At 38.3% G+C, this 18,748-nt stretch overlaps 2 protein-coding genes across 2 annotated transcripts; both read left to right on the top strand.

Annotated features, from left to right (window-relative positions):
- The first annotated feature begins 3,198 nt into the window (after positions 1–3,198).
- LOC117662258 (olfactory receptor 4Q3-like) lies at positions 3,199–8,483 on the top strand. Its single transcript, XM_034411580.3, has 2 exons — positions 3,199–3,307; positions 7,161–8,483. Exons 1-2 carry the CDS (start codon positions 3,283–3,285, stop codon positions 8,120–8,122), a joined length of 987 nt encoding a protein of 328 aa, XP_034267471.1. The 5' UTR covers positions 3,199–3,282; the 3' UTR covers positions 8,123–8,483.
- Positions 8,484–13,107: 4,624 nt separating this feature from the next.
- LOC117662220 (olfactory receptor 4Q3-like) lies at positions 13,108–14,199 on the top strand. Its single transcript, XM_060690927.2, has one exon. It carries the CDS (start codon positions 13,132–13,134, stop codon positions 14,077–14,079), a length of 948 nt encoding a protein of 315 aa, XP_060546910.2. The 5' UTR covers positions 13,108–13,131; the 3' UTR covers positions 14,080–14,199.
- Positions 14,200–18,748: the final 4,549 nt, after the last annotated feature.

Below are 18,748 nucleotides of genomic sequence, written 5' to 3'. Positions count from 1 at the left end.
ATAGGTTAATTAGCACAAGTTGATTAGATTGCTCTCAGCTCTTTTGCGCAGGGCTCTGTTCTGTTGCTAGCTGCAAAGAGTGTTGGAGCAGATTTTTTTCCCCCCTAGCTATGCTGAAAAAACAAAACTGAAAGTAAAGCAGGGTCTTTGCTGCAACGTGACAAAATGAGGCAGAAAGAGATTTCTTTTTCCTCACCAAAAAAGGTAGGTGCAAAACTGCAAACAATGGGAAATTTAGGGCAAAAGAGGAGAGTTCAAGATTTTAAAACATAAAAGAAAAAAGGCTCTATTTAACTAGCGAATTGTGATAATTGAGATACTATTAATTGTATATTGTGTTGAAAGCAGAAATGGTTAAATTGTAGTTTGGAGGAATATATGGGGGAAATTATTTGGTTTATTATTATTGGTAAATATAATTAATTGATTTGTAAGAAATTGATTGCATGGAAATAATTGGAGTATTCATTTTCATATTGATTAATATACAAAAAAGGTAGTTATATAACTAATTGATTTATATTAAAATGTTGAATTTGTGTTAAACAACTGTAATATTACATAATTAAGCAATGTGAGGATGGCTATAAAAATAGATGACAACGGGAAGGGGTATAATATAGAATAGAAGGGAAAAATGAATTGGATTAACATTAGAGATGAGGATGAAGGGTAATATTGTTTTTTTAAAAAAAATAGATGAGGAATAAATATGGCAAAAAGGAAATATAGAAATTGTAAATTTAATTGAAATGACTAAACACTGTTTAAATTTGTGAACTGGCCAAGTACTCTGTTCAAAGAAAATACATTGTATGTTTGTATGTGTGTTTCTAATTATTGCTATTTATTCATATTTGTTCTCTTTTATTCTTTACAGTTTAACAATTCATTCTTTATCTTAATATCTTTATATTTGTTTGGGGTTGGCTTTCTTCCCTTTCATCTTTTTTATGGGACAGCAATCTTTCTCCTCAAACCTACCACCTCTCTCTTTTCTTTCCTTCTTACTTTCTCTTCCCCCCACACTTCCTCTCCTCCCTACTTCCTCTTCCTTTCTCCTTCTCCTCCTCTCTTCCTCCCTCTCTTACCCTCATTCCTACTCCAATTTCCCTTCCCTTTCTTCATCCCTCTCTATTGCTGTATCCTTTTATGCATATGGACTACTCAGAGGGCTGAAAAAGTTGTTTTTGACTGGTCCTTGCACTTTTGACCAGTCCTCAAACTTACGACTGTCCTCACATTTTACGATTTTGCTCTATCTTGTCACCATGGTGAAGAGAAGCAGTTGTGACACGGTTGTTAAGAATGCTACAATGGGCATAAATGATAACCAGTCATAAGTGCGAAGACTGGTCAAAAGTGCGAGGACCTGTCAGAAACCACTTTTTTCAGCCCTCTGGGTAGTCCCTATACACATAGCCATGGCCACCCAGTCACATGACCAGCTAGCCACGCCCAACCAGTCACATGACCTCCAAGCTACACCCATAAAATAAGCCACGCCCACAGAACTGGTAGTAAAAAAATTTAGAACCCACCCCTGCGCCATTGGCACTACTGGTTCGTGAAAGCTGGATAGATCCGGCTGGATTTCACCACTGCTTGACTCCCTCTTCTTTGTGGCAGCCCCTGAGATATTGAAATACTGCTATCATGTCTCCCCTAGTCCTTCTTTTCATTAAACTAGACATATCCATTTTCTGCAACTGTTCTTCATGTTTTAACCTCCAGTCTCCTAATGTTTCATTATTTCGAGCCATTGTGGCACAGTGGTTAGAATGCAATCCTGCAGGCTACTTCTGCTGACTGCTGACTACAGTTTGGCAGTTCGAGTCTCACTGGCTGAAGGTTGACTCAGCCTTCCATCCTTCTGAGGTCGGTAAAATGGGGATGCAGATTGTTGGAGGCAACATGCTGACTCTGTAAACTGCTTAGAGTGGGCTGTAAAGCACTATAAACTGGTATATAAGTCTAAGTGCTATTGCTAGTTTAGTGCCATAGCCCTTTGTATTGGCAACAGTGGAGATACATAGCAGGACCAGAAGGTTGAGTCTTCTCTATTGATAGTGGATCAGAACAGTGGAGGGATTCAAATAATTTAACAACCAGTTCTCTGCCCTAATGACTGGCTAGGTGGGCGTGGCCATGGTGGGCATGGCCAGGGGGTGATAGGCAACACTCGGCCTCCCTGCAGCCTCCTGGGAGCAAAAGCGGGCCGCAGTGTGGTTCTGCCCCCCAAACTCAATTTTGGGCCTAGGAGGTCTCCCTGAAGCCTCCTGAAAGTGAAAACAGCTGTGGGGGCATGCTGCATCCCCAGTGTTTGAGTTGTAATTATCACCATCATTTATTCATTCATCCATTCAATCAAATTCTATAGCTACCCAACTCAACCAAGTAACTCTGATGATGACAATTCTATCATCATCATCAACAACAACATCATCATCATCAATCATCCATTTTTTCCCCCAGACCAGAGACCATAAACATTAGCTTCTATAAAAGAGATCTAACTCTCCTAGTCAACTTCAACCATATGCCCTTTGATTTCTGCAGTTATCTCCCCTGACTGGAGACCTAAGAAAAGGCTCATAAGCCCATTGTCCCAAAGGCCTAATAAGGGGTCACTGAAATGCTTTATTTGTATTGACTGATGCCCTGGAGGAAGGAAAAGCAAGAGCCATTCCCTTGTCAGATGGTGTTCTTGATTTTCCACTTCTGGAAGAAGAAAAAGACAATCACGGTTTAGAGTTACCTTCATTCCAGCTCGAAGAAGCCACTAAGTGACTGGAATGAGCAGGTACTATGGATCTCTGTCTCTTGGTTCTAGAAGAAGAATAAGTTGGGGGGAGATCAGGATCAATGTTCAAAGGAAGGATGCAATGTCCAGGTTGAGAGTTTTTGAAGCTATTTTTATTCTTCTTTAATGAAGTTCCAACTGATAGAAATATGTCTCTGGCCTCTTTTGGTAAGGTGGATTTATGCACGAAATGAGAATAAAGGGAAGCAGGAAAACATGGGACTAAAATTCCATAGTTCTAAAAGGAACTATATCTGAATGCTTCATTTGAAATTGTCATAGCAAATCAGTTGTTTGCCTTTGCACCAGAACACTAAGTGTAAGATATTCTTAGGAGATAAATATTTGAAGTTCCTAATACCCCTTTATTCTTTCTTTTTATGCTTTCCTTCACCGCTCAGGAACCTCAGCTCTGAAGATATCCTAATGCAGTTCAGTGCTAGCTCACAAAACCAAATCTGGGAAGAAGAAGGGGAAGAATGTCTTGGCCCAAAGAAATGGACAGTAAGTAACCATGAAAGAGAGATGGCTTTAAAAGTCTACTTAGGGAGGAACCAGGTTATGATAGTTGTGCTGATCTGGAGGGAAAAGACCTAAAATAAATTTCTCATATATTATTGTTGTGGTTGTGATTGTTGTTGTAAATGAAATTTATTGGCTGCAGATGTCTACAGAGAGTCTCAGTTATCCAGATCATGGTTGCCCCAAAGATGCTTTTTCAAAAGACAATTGGACTTTGGGTTTTTTTTTGCTTGAAGAATTTTGTTTCTCATCCAAGAAGTTCTTCAGTTCTGACTGAATGGTGGAGAATGGAAGGATCCTTTCAAGGGATATAAATCCTTCCATTCTTCACTATTCAGTCAGAACTGAAGAAGCTTCTTGGTTGAGAAGTGAAACATCTTCAAGCAAAAAAACAAAGTCCAATTGCCTTTTGAAAAGCACCTTTGGAACATCTTACTACAGAGTAACTCTGGGTGGCTTTCAACATTACAATACGATACATGATTAACAACTACAAGAAGAATTTGGAGGGAGTGTATATTATAAATTCCTGGTGTTACTTATGTCTTAGTGTCTTGGAAAGAATCTTTCCATATGGTAACTAGGAGTCAAAAATGATTTGATGACACCTAATCAATCAATCAATCAATCAATCAGTCAATCATCATTCAACTTGGTAGAGCCTTGGTAGTACAGCCTTGGTAGTACAGTGGTTTAAAGCACCCTGTTATTAAGACCAGCTGCCTGCAATTACTGCAGGTTCGAATCTCGCCAGGCTCAAGGTTGACTCAGCCTTCCATCCTTTCTAAGGTAGGTAAATTGAGGACCCAGTTTGTGGGGGCAATAAGCTGACTGTATAAATATACAAAAGTATGAAGGCTATTGCTTAACGCATTGTAAGCTGCCCTGAGTCTCCAGAGAAGGGCGGCATATAAATCAAATTAAAAAATAATAATAATTAAAAAAAAAAACCTTAGTGGAAAGGATCTCTCATTCTAATACCACTGAAATGGATCTAAAATTAAATGCAAACCAACAATCTCTTAAAAATGAAAGAGGATCACAAATCCGGATGAAAATAAATTAGCAACATTTTCAATGGTAAAAAGCAGTGACTTCAGTATCTAGCAGGTCAGTGAATTATATCTCTGGCTGTGTTTTACAAACACAATATATATTTCATTCTTGGGTTTCAGAGCAGCTGTCAAGCTCCAAACATATTCACACTAGGCATATTTTTTCTTGAATTCAGTAGACTTATTCTTGTGTAGAATTGCACTGCAGTAAATGACTGATACAACTCTGATAATTATTTGCTGGAACTAGCGGGTATACAAATACTTAGCTGGTTTTTCCATAATTGGTTTTCTCTCCTGGCCAATATTTGTGCATAGCCCAGATTTCTCAGGAATTATATCCAAAGTATGATTGATGTTTGTAATGACCTACAGTGATTAAAAAGTTGTATTAACTTTGGGAAGTCTTTGAGGTTACTTCCAGTGAAGGAAACACATGATGGATCGTTTTAAAGAGGGGAAATTCTTCCCTAGGAGAGAACACTATGAAAGACAGAAGAGAGGAGAACAGAGACATCAATATCCTACTGACAAGTTTTTGTAAAACTATGAAGCTGGGGCATTTATGGCTTAGATGGACCTTGGCTGTATAGAGAAATCATACTTTATTGAACTAAATTAAAGCACAATTAACAGGGATTCCTTCTTTTAATTGTCCTGAAAGAAGGATGCCTTAAGTGAACCCTCAGCTAGAAACCCAAATCAGGTGTACCAAAACATTTAGATATGTGTCCTTCGGGGAACAGATGCAAAATCGATTGGCAAACATAATACATTTCTTTTGGAGAGAAGTATAGGTTATAGGTATCCTACTTTTTGGTCAAATTGGCAAGACTTGTGGGTGTTCTATTGCCTATGTGTTATTGGGAACCTAGAAACTTGTTGCTAAATTAACATCCAGGGTAGTTTTGGAAGCAAGCAGGCATCTCCAAAGAACAACAGAATGGCAAATATGTCCCAAAGGTGCTTTTTTCAAAAGGCAATTGAACTGATTTAGAACTGAAGAAGCTTCTTGGATGAAAAGTAAAATGTCTTCAAGGAAAAAAACAAAAAACAAAGTCCAATTGCCTTTTGAAAAAGCACCTTTGGGACAACCATGACCTGGATGACCTAGAATCTCCATAGATGATAGCAAATATGGATGCTGAAGATGAAGCAGTCTCTTTAGTGCCCTGTGGATCACAGAAGTCTCATAGGTAGGGGTGTATATGTGTCTGTGAGTGTTGCCCAGAATATTTTAACACTGCAATTGCACTGCAGTATAAAAGAGTAGATATATACCATGTGTATATCTGCATGTATAACTATATGCACTGTATATCTTTACAAACTTTAATTACATTATCTATATGCTTTTATACTGCAAGTATATACTTATATTGTGGAGAATAGTTCCACAGAAACATTGTACTAGCTTCTGATCAGTCATGTGCATGATTTCATGAACTAAACATTTCACATGAGCCTGAAAATTATTTGCTTTATTTGCTGGGTCATGTTTAATCTTATGATGGAGAGGTTTTTTTCCCCCCTTCCTGGTTAAGTGTTAGTAGTTTGTGTACAGGATCAGGTTTTCAAGATTATGTCTTGAATTTTTGTGATTATTTGGAAATATTTCCAAAATGTAAATATTTTCTGCAGTGGAATTGTTTCTGGGCAAATGGGTATGAATTTTTGAAAGGGTGCTAATTTTCGCCTTGAAAAAAATGGGAAAGTAGTTTGGAAAAGAGGAAAAAGGATGTCAGTATCTAATTTATTAGATACATTATCTGTTTTTTTCATAGAAGCAAGAAACAGAGAGTCTTGCAAAGAATCACAGCTTAGATGGATCTTAGTTGGATGCAGGAATCAGTTCTCATTATCCTCAACCCAATTCCTTTTGACTTATTAGCTATATCTTTGTTGTTAAGTATGACTTTAGATTTCATTGTTTTTCAAATGTAAAACAAATCCATTCCCTTAGAACTCACTGCTACTGCTACTAATATTAATATGTAATAATCTATTATAGATATATATGATATTCTACAAGAAAATGCTTCTTTTATACACCTTCCAGGCCTGGGAAAGACAGTCACCCAATAATAAATTAACCCTTTTAATAAGGTGAATAAAGTTCAAGTTTAACAGAAGAAGCTTTAATGAGACTCGGTGATCTACGAAATGAAATATTGAGACCATAAAGCTCAATATTTGGTGATGGTGGTATTAGGCAGTGGTGAAATCCAAATTTTTTTACTACCGGTTCTGTGGGCATGGCTTGGTGGGCGTGGTAGGGGAAGGATACTGCAAAATCTCCATTCCCACCCCACTCTGGGGCCAGCCAGAGGTGGTATTTGCCGGTTCTCCGAACTACTCAAAATTTCCGCTGCCAGTTCTCCGAATTGCTCAAAATTTCCAGAATTTGCTGGATTTCACTCCTGGTATTAGGGTTCCAGAATCTCAGCTCACTTTAGTTAAAATGATGGATTTTTCCCCAGCTGGACTGTGGAACTGTAAATAGCCAAACATTCCAGAACTACAAAACCCAGCATCCCTAGTCCACAATAAGGCTTCAGGCGTAATGTAAGCCAGAGCAGAATGTGAAAGGAAATAATTCACTGCAAACTATTGTAAAAAAAAAATGTTCATTTCAATATTTTCTCTTTGCATTACATGACAGAAGGAGTACATTTTACTTTTTATTCAAATAGAAAAACAATATTGTTCACTGTTCCATGTTGTCACTGATTAGTATGAGAAAGTTGTAATGACAAAGATTTCTTGTTTCTTCTTGCAAGGTCCTGCCACCTTCATGAATGCCTCCAGAGTCACCGAATTCATCTTACTGGGTCTCTCCAGGTCTCGGTCCATTCAGCTCCTTCTGTTTGCCCTGGTCATGTTGTGCTATGCTGCCATTCTGTTTGGCAATCTTCTCATTGTACTGACTGTGCGTGTAGATCCACATCTTAAAAAACTGCCCATGTATTTTTTCTTATCCAATTTATCCATCATTGATACATCTGTGGGTTCAGTGGTAGTCCCCAAAGTAGCAACAGATCTGGTCACCTGTGGCAGAACCATTTCATTTGGATGCTGCATGTCCCAACTCTTTTTCCTACACTTCTTTGGAGGTACAGAGATGCTCCTCCTAACCCTCATGGCCTACGATCGCTATGTAGCGATTTGTCATCCACTGACGTACACAACCACAATGAACAGACCACGCTGCATTAGACTCCTGTGTTGGTGTTGGGTTGGAGGCCTCCTCCATTCTTCCAGCCAGGTGTTCCTGGTCCTACGGCTGCCATTCTGTGGGCCAAATAAAGTGGACAATTTCTTTTGTGATGTTCCACAGGTAGTCAAATTGGCTTGTGTTGATACCCATGTCACTGAGATACTCATGGTGGCCAACAGTGGCTTGCTCTCCCTGGTTTGTTTCGTCATCTTGCTGATCTCCTACGGCATCATCCTGAGCACGCTTCAAGGCCGCTTCAAGGAGAGTGGAGGGAAGGCTCTGTACACCTGTAGCTCTCACTTGACAGTGGTCAGCCTTTTCTTCCTGCCTTGCCTCTTTGTGTACCTTGTTCCCATCTTCAGTACCACTCTGGACAAGGTGTCTTCTGTATTTTATACCACAATCACGCCTTTCCTTAATCCTATGATATATTCTCTAAGAAATCGGGAAATGAAAGAGGCGATGGGACGGGTGAGGAAGAAATTAATGTTTTCCCACTGGTCTCAGAAAGAAGTAGAAGGATGAGTAGATTTTTTTTAAAAAAAACATTGCTTGTTTCAGATAATTTTATTTGGTATTGTAGTTCCTACTATTGTATGTATAATGGCAGTGGTAGTGAACTTCAGCACCTCACCTCCCATCCATGGCTGCTGATATAAGCACAATCAAACATATAAGTCAATATTTCCTTTTGGGACATTGGAGCTCTAGTTTTAGTGGAAACATGAGTGCTTTACACTTTATAGAGGCTTTAGCCTTTCATTGTTCCCTGAAGGTCTTGAGGAGTTAGTCATAGCATGTCATTTATGGATTAAAATGAAATACTCAAGAACAAAAGAGATGAATAATTCTAATGAACAAATAAAGGAATATGTTTGACTGCAAAGAACTGGCTATGTTTTCCTATTTGGAAAGTAAGTTTTATAGAGCAATGTGACTATCAAGGCTTAAGTCTCCCATTTTCCAATGAAACTGTACCCATACCTCTTCCAAATGAAAAAAAAATATGGTGTCAACATTTTGACCTCATCAATTCTAGGAATATCATACTGTTGTTGACTGTAGATCAGTGGTGGGTTGCTCCCAGTTCTGTCCGGTTCTTGCGAGCCGGTAGTAAAAGTGGCAGGAGGCTCCGCCCACCCACCCAGATGTCATAATGGATGATCTGCACATGTCCAGAAGTGAGCCTACCCGCCCATTGCAAATTGGTAGTAAAGGTAAGTAGAACCCACCCCTACTGTAGATCCAATCAAAACAAAAGAACTAAAAAAGGTTTTCCCTTCTAAGGGATGGATTCACAAGAATTTGGCCTCTGAGAAACACAAAAATATGGGTTTTATTTGTACAACAAACTTATCTTGAAAGGTGAACTATTTGAGGATCATACCATATAGTGATTCATAAATTCGTCAATGAAGCAAATGGTAAAACTAAACATGCTTTGCACTGTATGTTAATAAGAACATAAGTACACAAGCATATATGGTGGTTGAATTTACGTATGGAAAGTCAAAAGCAAACCTATTACATAAAGTGGAGATGTGAGGAACCTTTTCGATGTACATTGTTGCCATAAATTCAAATATTTCATTGTATTGTTTTCATCGTCCATTTATGTCCATTTTGGTGTTTGGATTTTTAGGGGAGGTTGACCTTTTTAAAGAAAGTAGCCCAAAGTTAACCAATGACCTTCTGTAGTTGAGGCTAATCTAAAGCTTGGGTCCCTCTGCCCCCTTTCAACTTTGTTAACCACTATTCCACACTACTTCTCAACATCATCATTATAATCTTTCACTATCTTATACATGACATAGATCATAACAGTACATATTAGATGGAAAGATATAAAGCACTGATTTCTTTACTTCAACCATATCTTCTGTAGCTTTTTCAGTTACCTTTCTTGACTGGAAACGGCCTCATAAGAATGTCTCCCAAAGGTATAAAACATGACACTGAAATATTTCTTAAGTGTTTCTTGGTACACTGTTGGAAGGAGAAGTAGATGTTATTTCTTGTTAGTCTGATTGCTTGCTTTTCTGAAGAGAAAAAGGTAATGGTGAATTTCTCCAGATGAGAAATTTCTCCTATAGGTGTTATCTTTATTCCAGAATTTCTCCTGTAAGTGTTATCTTTGTTCCAGAATTTCTCCTATAGGTGTTATCTTTATTCCATCTTGGAGGTCCTGTTAGCAACTGGAATGAAGAAGTAATTTGGGTGTCTGCTACCTGATTTCAGAAAAGAATAATTGTTTAGAAGACAGGTAAGCAATGGACAATGGATATTAGAGGTCAGTTTCAGAATTTTTGAGGTCATTTTGATAGGTTCCTGAGAAAAAAATTAGAACATGTCAAATGCAAAGAAAGATCTCATCTATTTTGGATAGATGTTTGGAAAGGCTGAGAATAAAAACCAGTAGATTCTATTTTTATATTTCCTACTTGTACTGTCCTGGGTAATTAATACTCATAGACATCTGATTTTTTTTTTGTCAAATAATCTCTTCTTCTTTTTTTTTTTCCCCCCTTTTGGACTTTTTATTTTTTTCATTACTCGTGGAAGCACAGCCCAAAAACCATTGTAATGCAAGCTGACACTAGCTAACAATACAGACTAAGGATATGAAGGATATGAAGTGGGATGATGTCTAGGCAAGTAAACCATTGTTATGGTCTTTGACCAACATGTGAATACATACATACATATACATACATGTATGTGTGTATATATATATATGTGCGTGTGTGTGTGTGTGTATATGTATGTATATATATGTATATATATTTGTTTATGTAAGTTTTCACGGGTATGTATGTGTGTATAGTTAATATTTCGGGTTTCTTCCCGTGTAATTGTGGATATATCCCTAAAAGGGTAGAAGCGACGTTTCGGCAGAATCCCATCTGCCATCATCAGGCTTATGCCAGTAGTCATTTTGCACTAACATATACATGTATATATATACACACACACACACACACATAAAAGAAGTAAAATAAAGTGGAAGAAAAGAATGGAAGGGGAAAGGAAAATGTTTTACTGATATCAAACAAATGCATCTGTGAGGCAAAACTTGACATGATGGGTGATAGTGGCTTTATGAACTGCTAAAAGTTATAAGATACTTCTCTCTGGTGAAGAGATCTAAAACAGGGTGGATGAATACGCTATATTTTTATATGGGTTGTACAGTAGATGTCCTATATTGCTGTATCGAATTGGCAACATTGTGGGAGTTGTGTAGCTTATGTGCAAATGGGGAGGGAACAGAATGCTTTCATTCTACGAGCAGTGACATGGATTACCAATATCTAAAGTAGCTTTAGAAGCAAGTGAGAAGTCTAGTGAACCGTGGGTCAAAAAACTCTTTGAGTGCTTGATAGGTTGAGATGATAGAATAGAGGGAAGGATGGATGAACAGACAGACGGACAGACATGAGAGAGAGAGAGAGAGAGAGAGAGAGAGACAGACAGACAGACAGACAGACAGACAGACAGACAGACAGACAGACATAGAAATATGCAGGTCAGCTAGAGAATGTATGAACATGGATTAGCATTGCCTACCTTACTGCCAGAGAACAATATCCCAAACATAAGGTGCAAGTCATGTGTACAATAAAAACCTCCTGCCAGCAATCAACACCCAGATACAGAAATTAACACCAATATTGGTACTAGGCCAACAATCAAGCAGTAAACAATGCCCCAAATCAAAGAACCACCAACACAGACAAACAATCAAACAAGGGTCTAATCAAGGAACCACCAGGAACATACCAATACTGACAGGGCAAACAATTTGTATATAAACAGAGACCCAACTCCCTTCTAGCACTGATGAAGTTATCTAGTTGGGTAACGAAATGTATGCTAGAAAACAGCCAAGCTCAGAGAGCACCAAGGACCCCAGAATCATGCTGCATTGCACATTTTACTAGAATCTGAAAATTATTGTCACAGTTAGTGAGTAATTAAAACTTGATTCTTTTTTTTTTTTATAAATTTTTATTAATAATAAAAAGAAAAAACAAAACCAACATAAATACATAAAATGACATACAAAACTAACAAACATCGATTCAGTCCAATGACTGACTCTTAGAAGTTACTATAACGGTGGGGTATTTTCCATTTTTCTATTTATGTCAATGTCTATAATCATCTGTTTACATGGTTATATATATATATATATATATAATTGATTCCTTATTTACTACTATACATTTCTATTGATTAGTCATAAATTATCTTTGTATTCCTATTTTTGCCTCCAGCCAGCCGTACCATCTTTGCCATACTAAATAGTAATCAGTATCATCTTTCTCTTGTATTTCTTTTGTAAGCTTATCCAATTCTGCGCATTCTGTAATTTTAGCTATTATTTTGTCTTCTGTAGGTAACTGTTCAGATTTCCAAAACTTGATTCTTATACCCCTATTTGTCTCCTGGTCAGTAATGAATTTTTTTGAAATCAGATGCTTTCTGTTTCTGTCACTATGAAAGTGGTAAAGATTAATAAAACAAATAATTGGATGGAGAAAGAATTGAGAATTTGCTCTCTAGTTCAATGCATGTTCTGGCTCCATTCCAGTAGGGAAGTGGTAGCCCACTAAATATTGAAGAATTACAGTATGAAGAATCCACTGGATCATGGTAACTCAAACCTCTATAATCTAAGGGTTTGGGTTTTTTTTTTTCTTTAGTAAGGGCAACAAAAATGGTGCAAGGTTTGAGGGACAAAATGTATCAGGAGAAATTGGAGGTACTGAATATGTACAGCCTCAAGGACAGAAGGGAAATAGGGAACATGATTGAAATCTTTAAATATATTAAGGGCGTGAAAATTTTTTCAAAGGCAGCATTTTCAATATTAAGCAAAAATCATAACCTCAAACTGAAATTATTACTTTACAGAAAGAGTTGATGGACCACTAGGTCTTTAGAATAAAATAGAATACTAGAGTTGGAAGGGACCTTGGAGGTCTTCTAGTCCAACCCCCTGTTCAGGCAGGAAACCCTGTACCATTTCAGACAAATGGTTGTCCAATCTCTTCTTTAAAATCTCCAGGGTTGGAGCACCCACAACTTCTGGAGGCAAGTTGTTCCACTGATTAATAATTCTAACTATCAGGAAATTTCTCGTTAGTTCTAAGTTGCTTCTCTCCTTGATTAGTTTCCACCCATTGCTTCTTGTCCTGCCTTCAGGTGCTCTGGAGAATAGCTTGACTCCCTCTTTTTTGTGGCAGCCCCTGAGATATTGGAACACTACTATCATGTCTCCCCTTGTCCTTCTTTTCCTTCTCTACCTGCCATCAGTTTTCTATATTTCTAATTTATAGCAGTACCAGGAAGTTTATAATAGATACTGAAATTGACATTATTTCTCTTTCTACTATATGGTTCATTGAGTGCTCTTCATTTTTATTGATACCTGAACAGAAAGCCATGTGGTCAATGATTAGGAAGAGAAGATCCTGAAAGTGGCAACACTAAATAACTGTCTTTTCTCTTTGTAAGGTCCTGTTGCCTTCATGAATGCCTCGAAAATCACAGAATTTGTCTTCCTAGGTATTTCCAGTTCTCGGCCCATCCAGCTCCTTCTATCTGTCCTGGTAATGATATGTTACACTGCCATTCTGTTGGGCAACCTCCTTATTGTAGTAACTGTGCATATAGATCCACGCCTTCTAAGGTCACCCATGTATTTTTTCCTAGCCAATTTATCCATCATTGATACTGCCTTAAGTTCAGTGGTTGTTCCTAAGATGGCAACAGATCTTATCACCCGTGGTAGCACCATCTCATATGCAGACTGTATGTCCCAGCTATTTTTTCTACATGTCTTTGGAGGTTCCGAGGTGTTTCTTCTTACTCTCATGGCCTACGATCGCTATGTGGCCATTTGCCATCCACTGACATACACAATGAAGATGAACCGTCCACGCTGCTTTAGACTCCTGTGTTGGTGTTGGGCTGGAGGCCTCCTTCACTCTGGCAGCCAGCTGTTCCTGATCCTGAGGCTGCCATTCTGTGGACCAAAGGAAGTGGACAATTTCTTTTGTGACGTTCCACAGGTAGTCAAACTGGCTTGTGTGGACACCCATGTGACTGAGATACTCATGGTGGCCAATAGTGGCCTGATCAACCTGGTTTGTTTCATCATCTTGCTGATCTCCTATGGCATCATCCTGTACACACTTCAAGGCCGCTTCAAGGAGAGTGGAGGGAAAGCTTTGTACACTTGTAGTTCTCACTTGATGGTGGTCAGCATTTTTTTCCTACCTTGTCTCTTTGTGTACCTCATTCCCATTTTCAACTCCAGTTTGGACAAGATATCTTCCGTATTTTATACCACAATTACCCCTTTCCTTAATCCTATGATTTATTCTCTAAGAAATCAGGAAATGAAGGAGGCAATGGGCCGGGTGACAAAGAAATTCATGTTTAAGGATTGGTATCAGAAGAAAGGAAAAGTATAAGTTGAATTTCCAAAATTCCATTTTGGTCCTTGCGATAATCTTTTCTGGAGTTATTCTTATCACTACATAAGTAATAAGGGACATGGTCCACCGATCTATGACTTATAGATCTCCCAGATAATGCAGGAATAACGTTTTTAAAACCAATGCTTGTCTATTAATTATTAGAAAATATATATGTTGTATTGAAATGGATGTTTATATGTTTTTATGTTTTATACGTTTCATTGTTCTGTTTAGTTTATACTTATAATATATATATATATATATATATATATATATATATATATATATATATATATATATATATATTTCCTTTTTCGTAGGCTTTTATGTGCATAGCCAGGTTTTACCTACGTAAACTTAGTTGTTCTACAGCCCTAGGTTCTGTGAAATCTCATTCACAAGTTTCTGGGCCTTTTTTCTGCTGACAAACTGCAACTCTCCCAGAGAGCAATTCTCCCAGAGAGCAACACAGAGTTGCAGTTTGTCAGCAGAAAAAAGGCCCAGAAAAGAAAATATATATGTCTGCCCATTTTATACATGAATTCTAGGTAGCTAACATCAAGACGCAAACAACAATATTATATATCAATCAAATAAATCAGAATAAGTAGACACACAAATCACCCCAAAAATACTTGATCCAGTTGTATATTTTTTGTGGTATATTTGAACTTTGTGGTTAATGACAATATGAGTGCCTTATATTTTGAAAAATTTGTAGCTATTGCTCTCTGAAGTCCTTGAAGCACTAAGTGCTCAAATAGGGAAAGGAGTCAGTAGATATGGAATAAGTCAATTAAAATATTAAAGAGATTATTATCTGCAAAGTACTTGCAAAATCTTCCTATTTTGGGGTATTGTTTATTGGTCATTGCAGGTACCAAGGCTAATGTCGTCTCTTTTCTCATTATATTCTCCACCTTCCATTCAATGGGGGATGTCCATTCAACATCTCTTGTGGAAGAGACTTTAGCTGACCAAGTAGCTGGATTGCCAGTAAGTTTTTCAGGGGTGGGCTTCAAAAATTTTAGCAAATTTTGCCCGGTTGCTGGATGAGCATGGCCATGGTGAGCATGGCCTAGTTGGCCTCCTGTATTATGGTGTGTGGGGGGTTTTTGCCCTCCCCAGGCTCTGGAGGCTTTCCTTGAGCCTCTGGGAGGGTGAAACGGCCTCCCCAGGCTCCTGAGGCTCTCTGGAGGCTGGAAACGGACCCATTTCTGGTCTTCCTGAACTTCTGGTAGGCCTGTTTTTTGCCCTCCCCGGGCCTCCACATGCACCTTGCACTTACCTGCATCCAAAACGGGCTGCATGGGGACTCCTGGAAGGGGCGGGGTGGGAAGGGCGGGGCCAGACAGGAGTGGGATTTGGGGATTCTCCAAACTGCACAGAACTTTAGCTAGAGGTTCTCCTGAACCCCTGTGAACCCCCAGCAGCCCACCCCTGAAGTTTTTCCAAATTTTTCGCTGGGAATATATTGAACATTTTCATTTTGTTAAAATATAATTCATTCACTTTACACTTCAGCTTGTTTGCCTTTCTACGGAGTCAAAATCTTTTATTTTCTTGAGTTCCCTTATTTCCATGTTCCTAATGGTAGAATCAAAGCCAGCTTCTCCTAATGATTTTGCTTATTGGAAGCCAGTTGGGAAGGTTGCAATTGCGGTCGCATGACCTGAGGACACTGCAATTGCCATAAAAACATGGCAGTTGCCAAGCACCTGCATTTTTGATATGTGATGAAGGGGATGCTGTGCTGTCATAAGTGTGAGGACCAGTCATAAGTTATTTTTTACAGTCTTGTTTTAATTTTGAATGATTGCTAAACAAATGGTTGTTAGTGAAGGACTACCTGTAACATAATGGCTCAACCTCTATGGAGATTCTCAGTCATCCAGGTCATAGCTGCCTCTTGTTTTTTTCAAGAGGCAACTGAGTTGCTTTCCAGGAGGGGGAGGAGGAGGAGGAGGAGGAGGAGGAGGAAGAAGAAAGAAGAAGAAGAAAAAGGGAGAAGAAGAAGAAAAGAAGAAAAAGAAGAAGAAGAAGAAGAAGAAGAAGTAGTAGTAGTAGTAGTAGTAGTAGTTTCACTTCTCATCCAAAAAGCTCCAACAGTTGCAATTGCTCAACAGTGTCTGTGAACATGTTCATGATTTCACACTGGGAAGCATGTTCCTCTTTCAACAAGGGCCATCAATCCCGCATTAGGCAGTAAATACAATGTGAGCAATTGGCCTCTCAGATTGGGCCATGAAATTATTATACTTTTGATAAAGGAAACTCCTCCCTTTAAATGGGAAAGGAAGTAAAAATAGATCCCCGTTGTTTTTGTAAGTGAGTTGCCTTCTCTCTGTCTTGCTTAGTCTGCAGGTAGGTAACATACTTGTTGAAGAAGAATGATGACCGATAAGGTTTCCAAGCTTTAAAACTTAATGTGTGCTAGTTTCAAATTTCAAATAATGTAGTATGTATGGGTGACATAGGGATGTACTGCTGAATTATTATGATGTCCTGCTTTCAATAGAATGGACTTTTAAAAGCCCCAACACATGTTATTCCTCCACTTTGTTGACCAAGCTGATGCATGGAGGAATTTGGACAAAGAACACAGACTCAATTGCTTAGGAAGTCATGTGGGTTCAGTATACTGCTTATAAATGTTTCCATCCCCTTTGATGAAGGAAGGGAGGGAGGGAGGGAGGGAGGAAGGAAGGTAAGAGGAGAGGAGAGGAGAGGAGAGGAAGGAAGGAAGGAAGGAAGGAAGGAAGGAAGGAAGGAAGGAAGGAAGGAAGGAGCAGGTCCATATTTTGGTTAGTAATGATTTGCACTCATAGTCTATTCTCTTGATTTCCTATCAATGTGAATGTTTGTGGATATCATTAAGCTCTTAGAATAGAGCTCAATCATTCCCATAAACATTCAGGAATAAAATGTAGGATATGTTACTGAATTTGAGATATGCTTCCAGAGCATGATGGAGGACAGAGTTTGGCATTATCTGAAGAGTTGCGAGTATCATTTTATTGCAATAGTTCCAACAGCAGCCCTCTCTGATCCTATTTAAATTCCATTTCATCCTGCAATATGAGGGGAAAAAAGAGACCATCATTATCATTATCATCATCAACATCCTTCTGATCATCACCATCTCCATCATTTATTTATGAGATTTGTATCCCATATTTTTCAATCAATCAACAACAGCCCTAAGAAATAGGTTGGGATTGGAACTACCACAAACATTGTGTCACACCTGCCCCAACTGAGGCTCCTAGGAAAGAAAGACCCTCAACTCCATTACTTCTACTACTCAAAGCTAACTGGTTACAGTATAACTAGGCAGAAGTAAAAGTTTGCACACAAAGTTTCCCTACTTTCCCTAGCTAACTTTTTTCTTCCCTGTTTCTCCCACCTGTTATCTCCCTTCTGTCAGTTATATTCAAAGGAATTATTTTGGTACACGATCCCAGTATCGTAAGGTCTAGAATCTAGATGGTGTCAGAGAAAATGGTCCAGAATTGTCAAATAAGCTTCCATAGTTGAAGATAAACTAGAATTGGGACCCCCACTGCCCATTTTCAATCCTTGTAACCACTGTCGCACATTAACTCTCATCATCGTTGCCACCTTTCACACTCTTCTACATGACATAGCCATAATGATGCATATTTTTTTAAAAAAAATGCAATAAAATATAATCGTTTTGGTTCAATATCTTCTTTTGCTTTTGCAATTATCTTTCCTGATTGGGAACCTGGGAATGGCCTCATAAGAATTTTTCCCAAGGGTATAATAATAAGATACTGAAATATTTCTTAAGAAATATTTCATGGTACACTGTTGGAAGGAGAAGTAGGTGTTGTTTCTTGTTAGACTGATTGCTTGCTTTTCTAAAGAGAAAAAGGTAATGGTGAACTTCTTCAGATGTTAACCTATAGGTGTTACCTTTATTCCAGCTTGGAGGTCCTCTTAGCAACTGGAATGAACAGGTAATATGGGTTTCTACTATGAGTTTTTGAGCTCATATTGGCAGGTTAGTGAGAAAAACTTAGAACACATTGTGTTTATGCTCGTTACAAGAATCTGAGCTACTAATGGTCAAAGCAAATTGGTGATAGATAAGAGTCAAAGGCATTCAAGGTGGGTTAGATTTAGATCTCTTGTGCACATGAAGGGATTCATGACTGATAATGCGTTTGACCCATCCACCCCTCGGGCTCAGCCTGGTCATCTCCTATAGGTCAAATCCAAAGGAAGATCTAGTCTAATTTGGATAAATGTTTGGGAAGGCTAACAATAACAATGGATATGTTCTATTTTTATATTTTCTATTTAATTCTGTCCTGAGTAATTGATTATTTGCCATTACACTGGGATAGTCTTCTCATACAACCATCATAGGTTTTTTTTTCTCAGATCAGATCCTCTTTTATTTTATTTCCTTTTGGATTTTATTTATTTCTTCTATTGCTCCTGGTAGCACACTTCAAAAACCCAACACTGGCTAACAATATGAAGTGGGATGATGTCTAGGAAGATAGGCAATTAAACTTTTGTTCCAGTCTCTAAGCAACATGTGAATATATACATAAAACACACATTAAAATGGCAAATAAAAAGATTAAATAAGTTGAAGAGGAGGAAAAGAAGGGAAAGGAAAAGGAAAATG

This window comes from Pantherophis guttatus, chromosome 4 (genome assembly GCF_059756535.1).
Source record: "Pantherophis guttatus breed Tessera chromosome 4, ASM5975653v1, whole genome shotgun sequence".
In the NCBI taxonomy this organism is placed as follows: domain Eukaryota; kingdom Metazoa; phylum Chordata; class Lepidosauria; order Squamata; family Colubridae; genus Pantherophis; species Pantherophis guttatus.
This window is presented reverse-complemented; position numbering and strand designations above follow the sequence as displayed.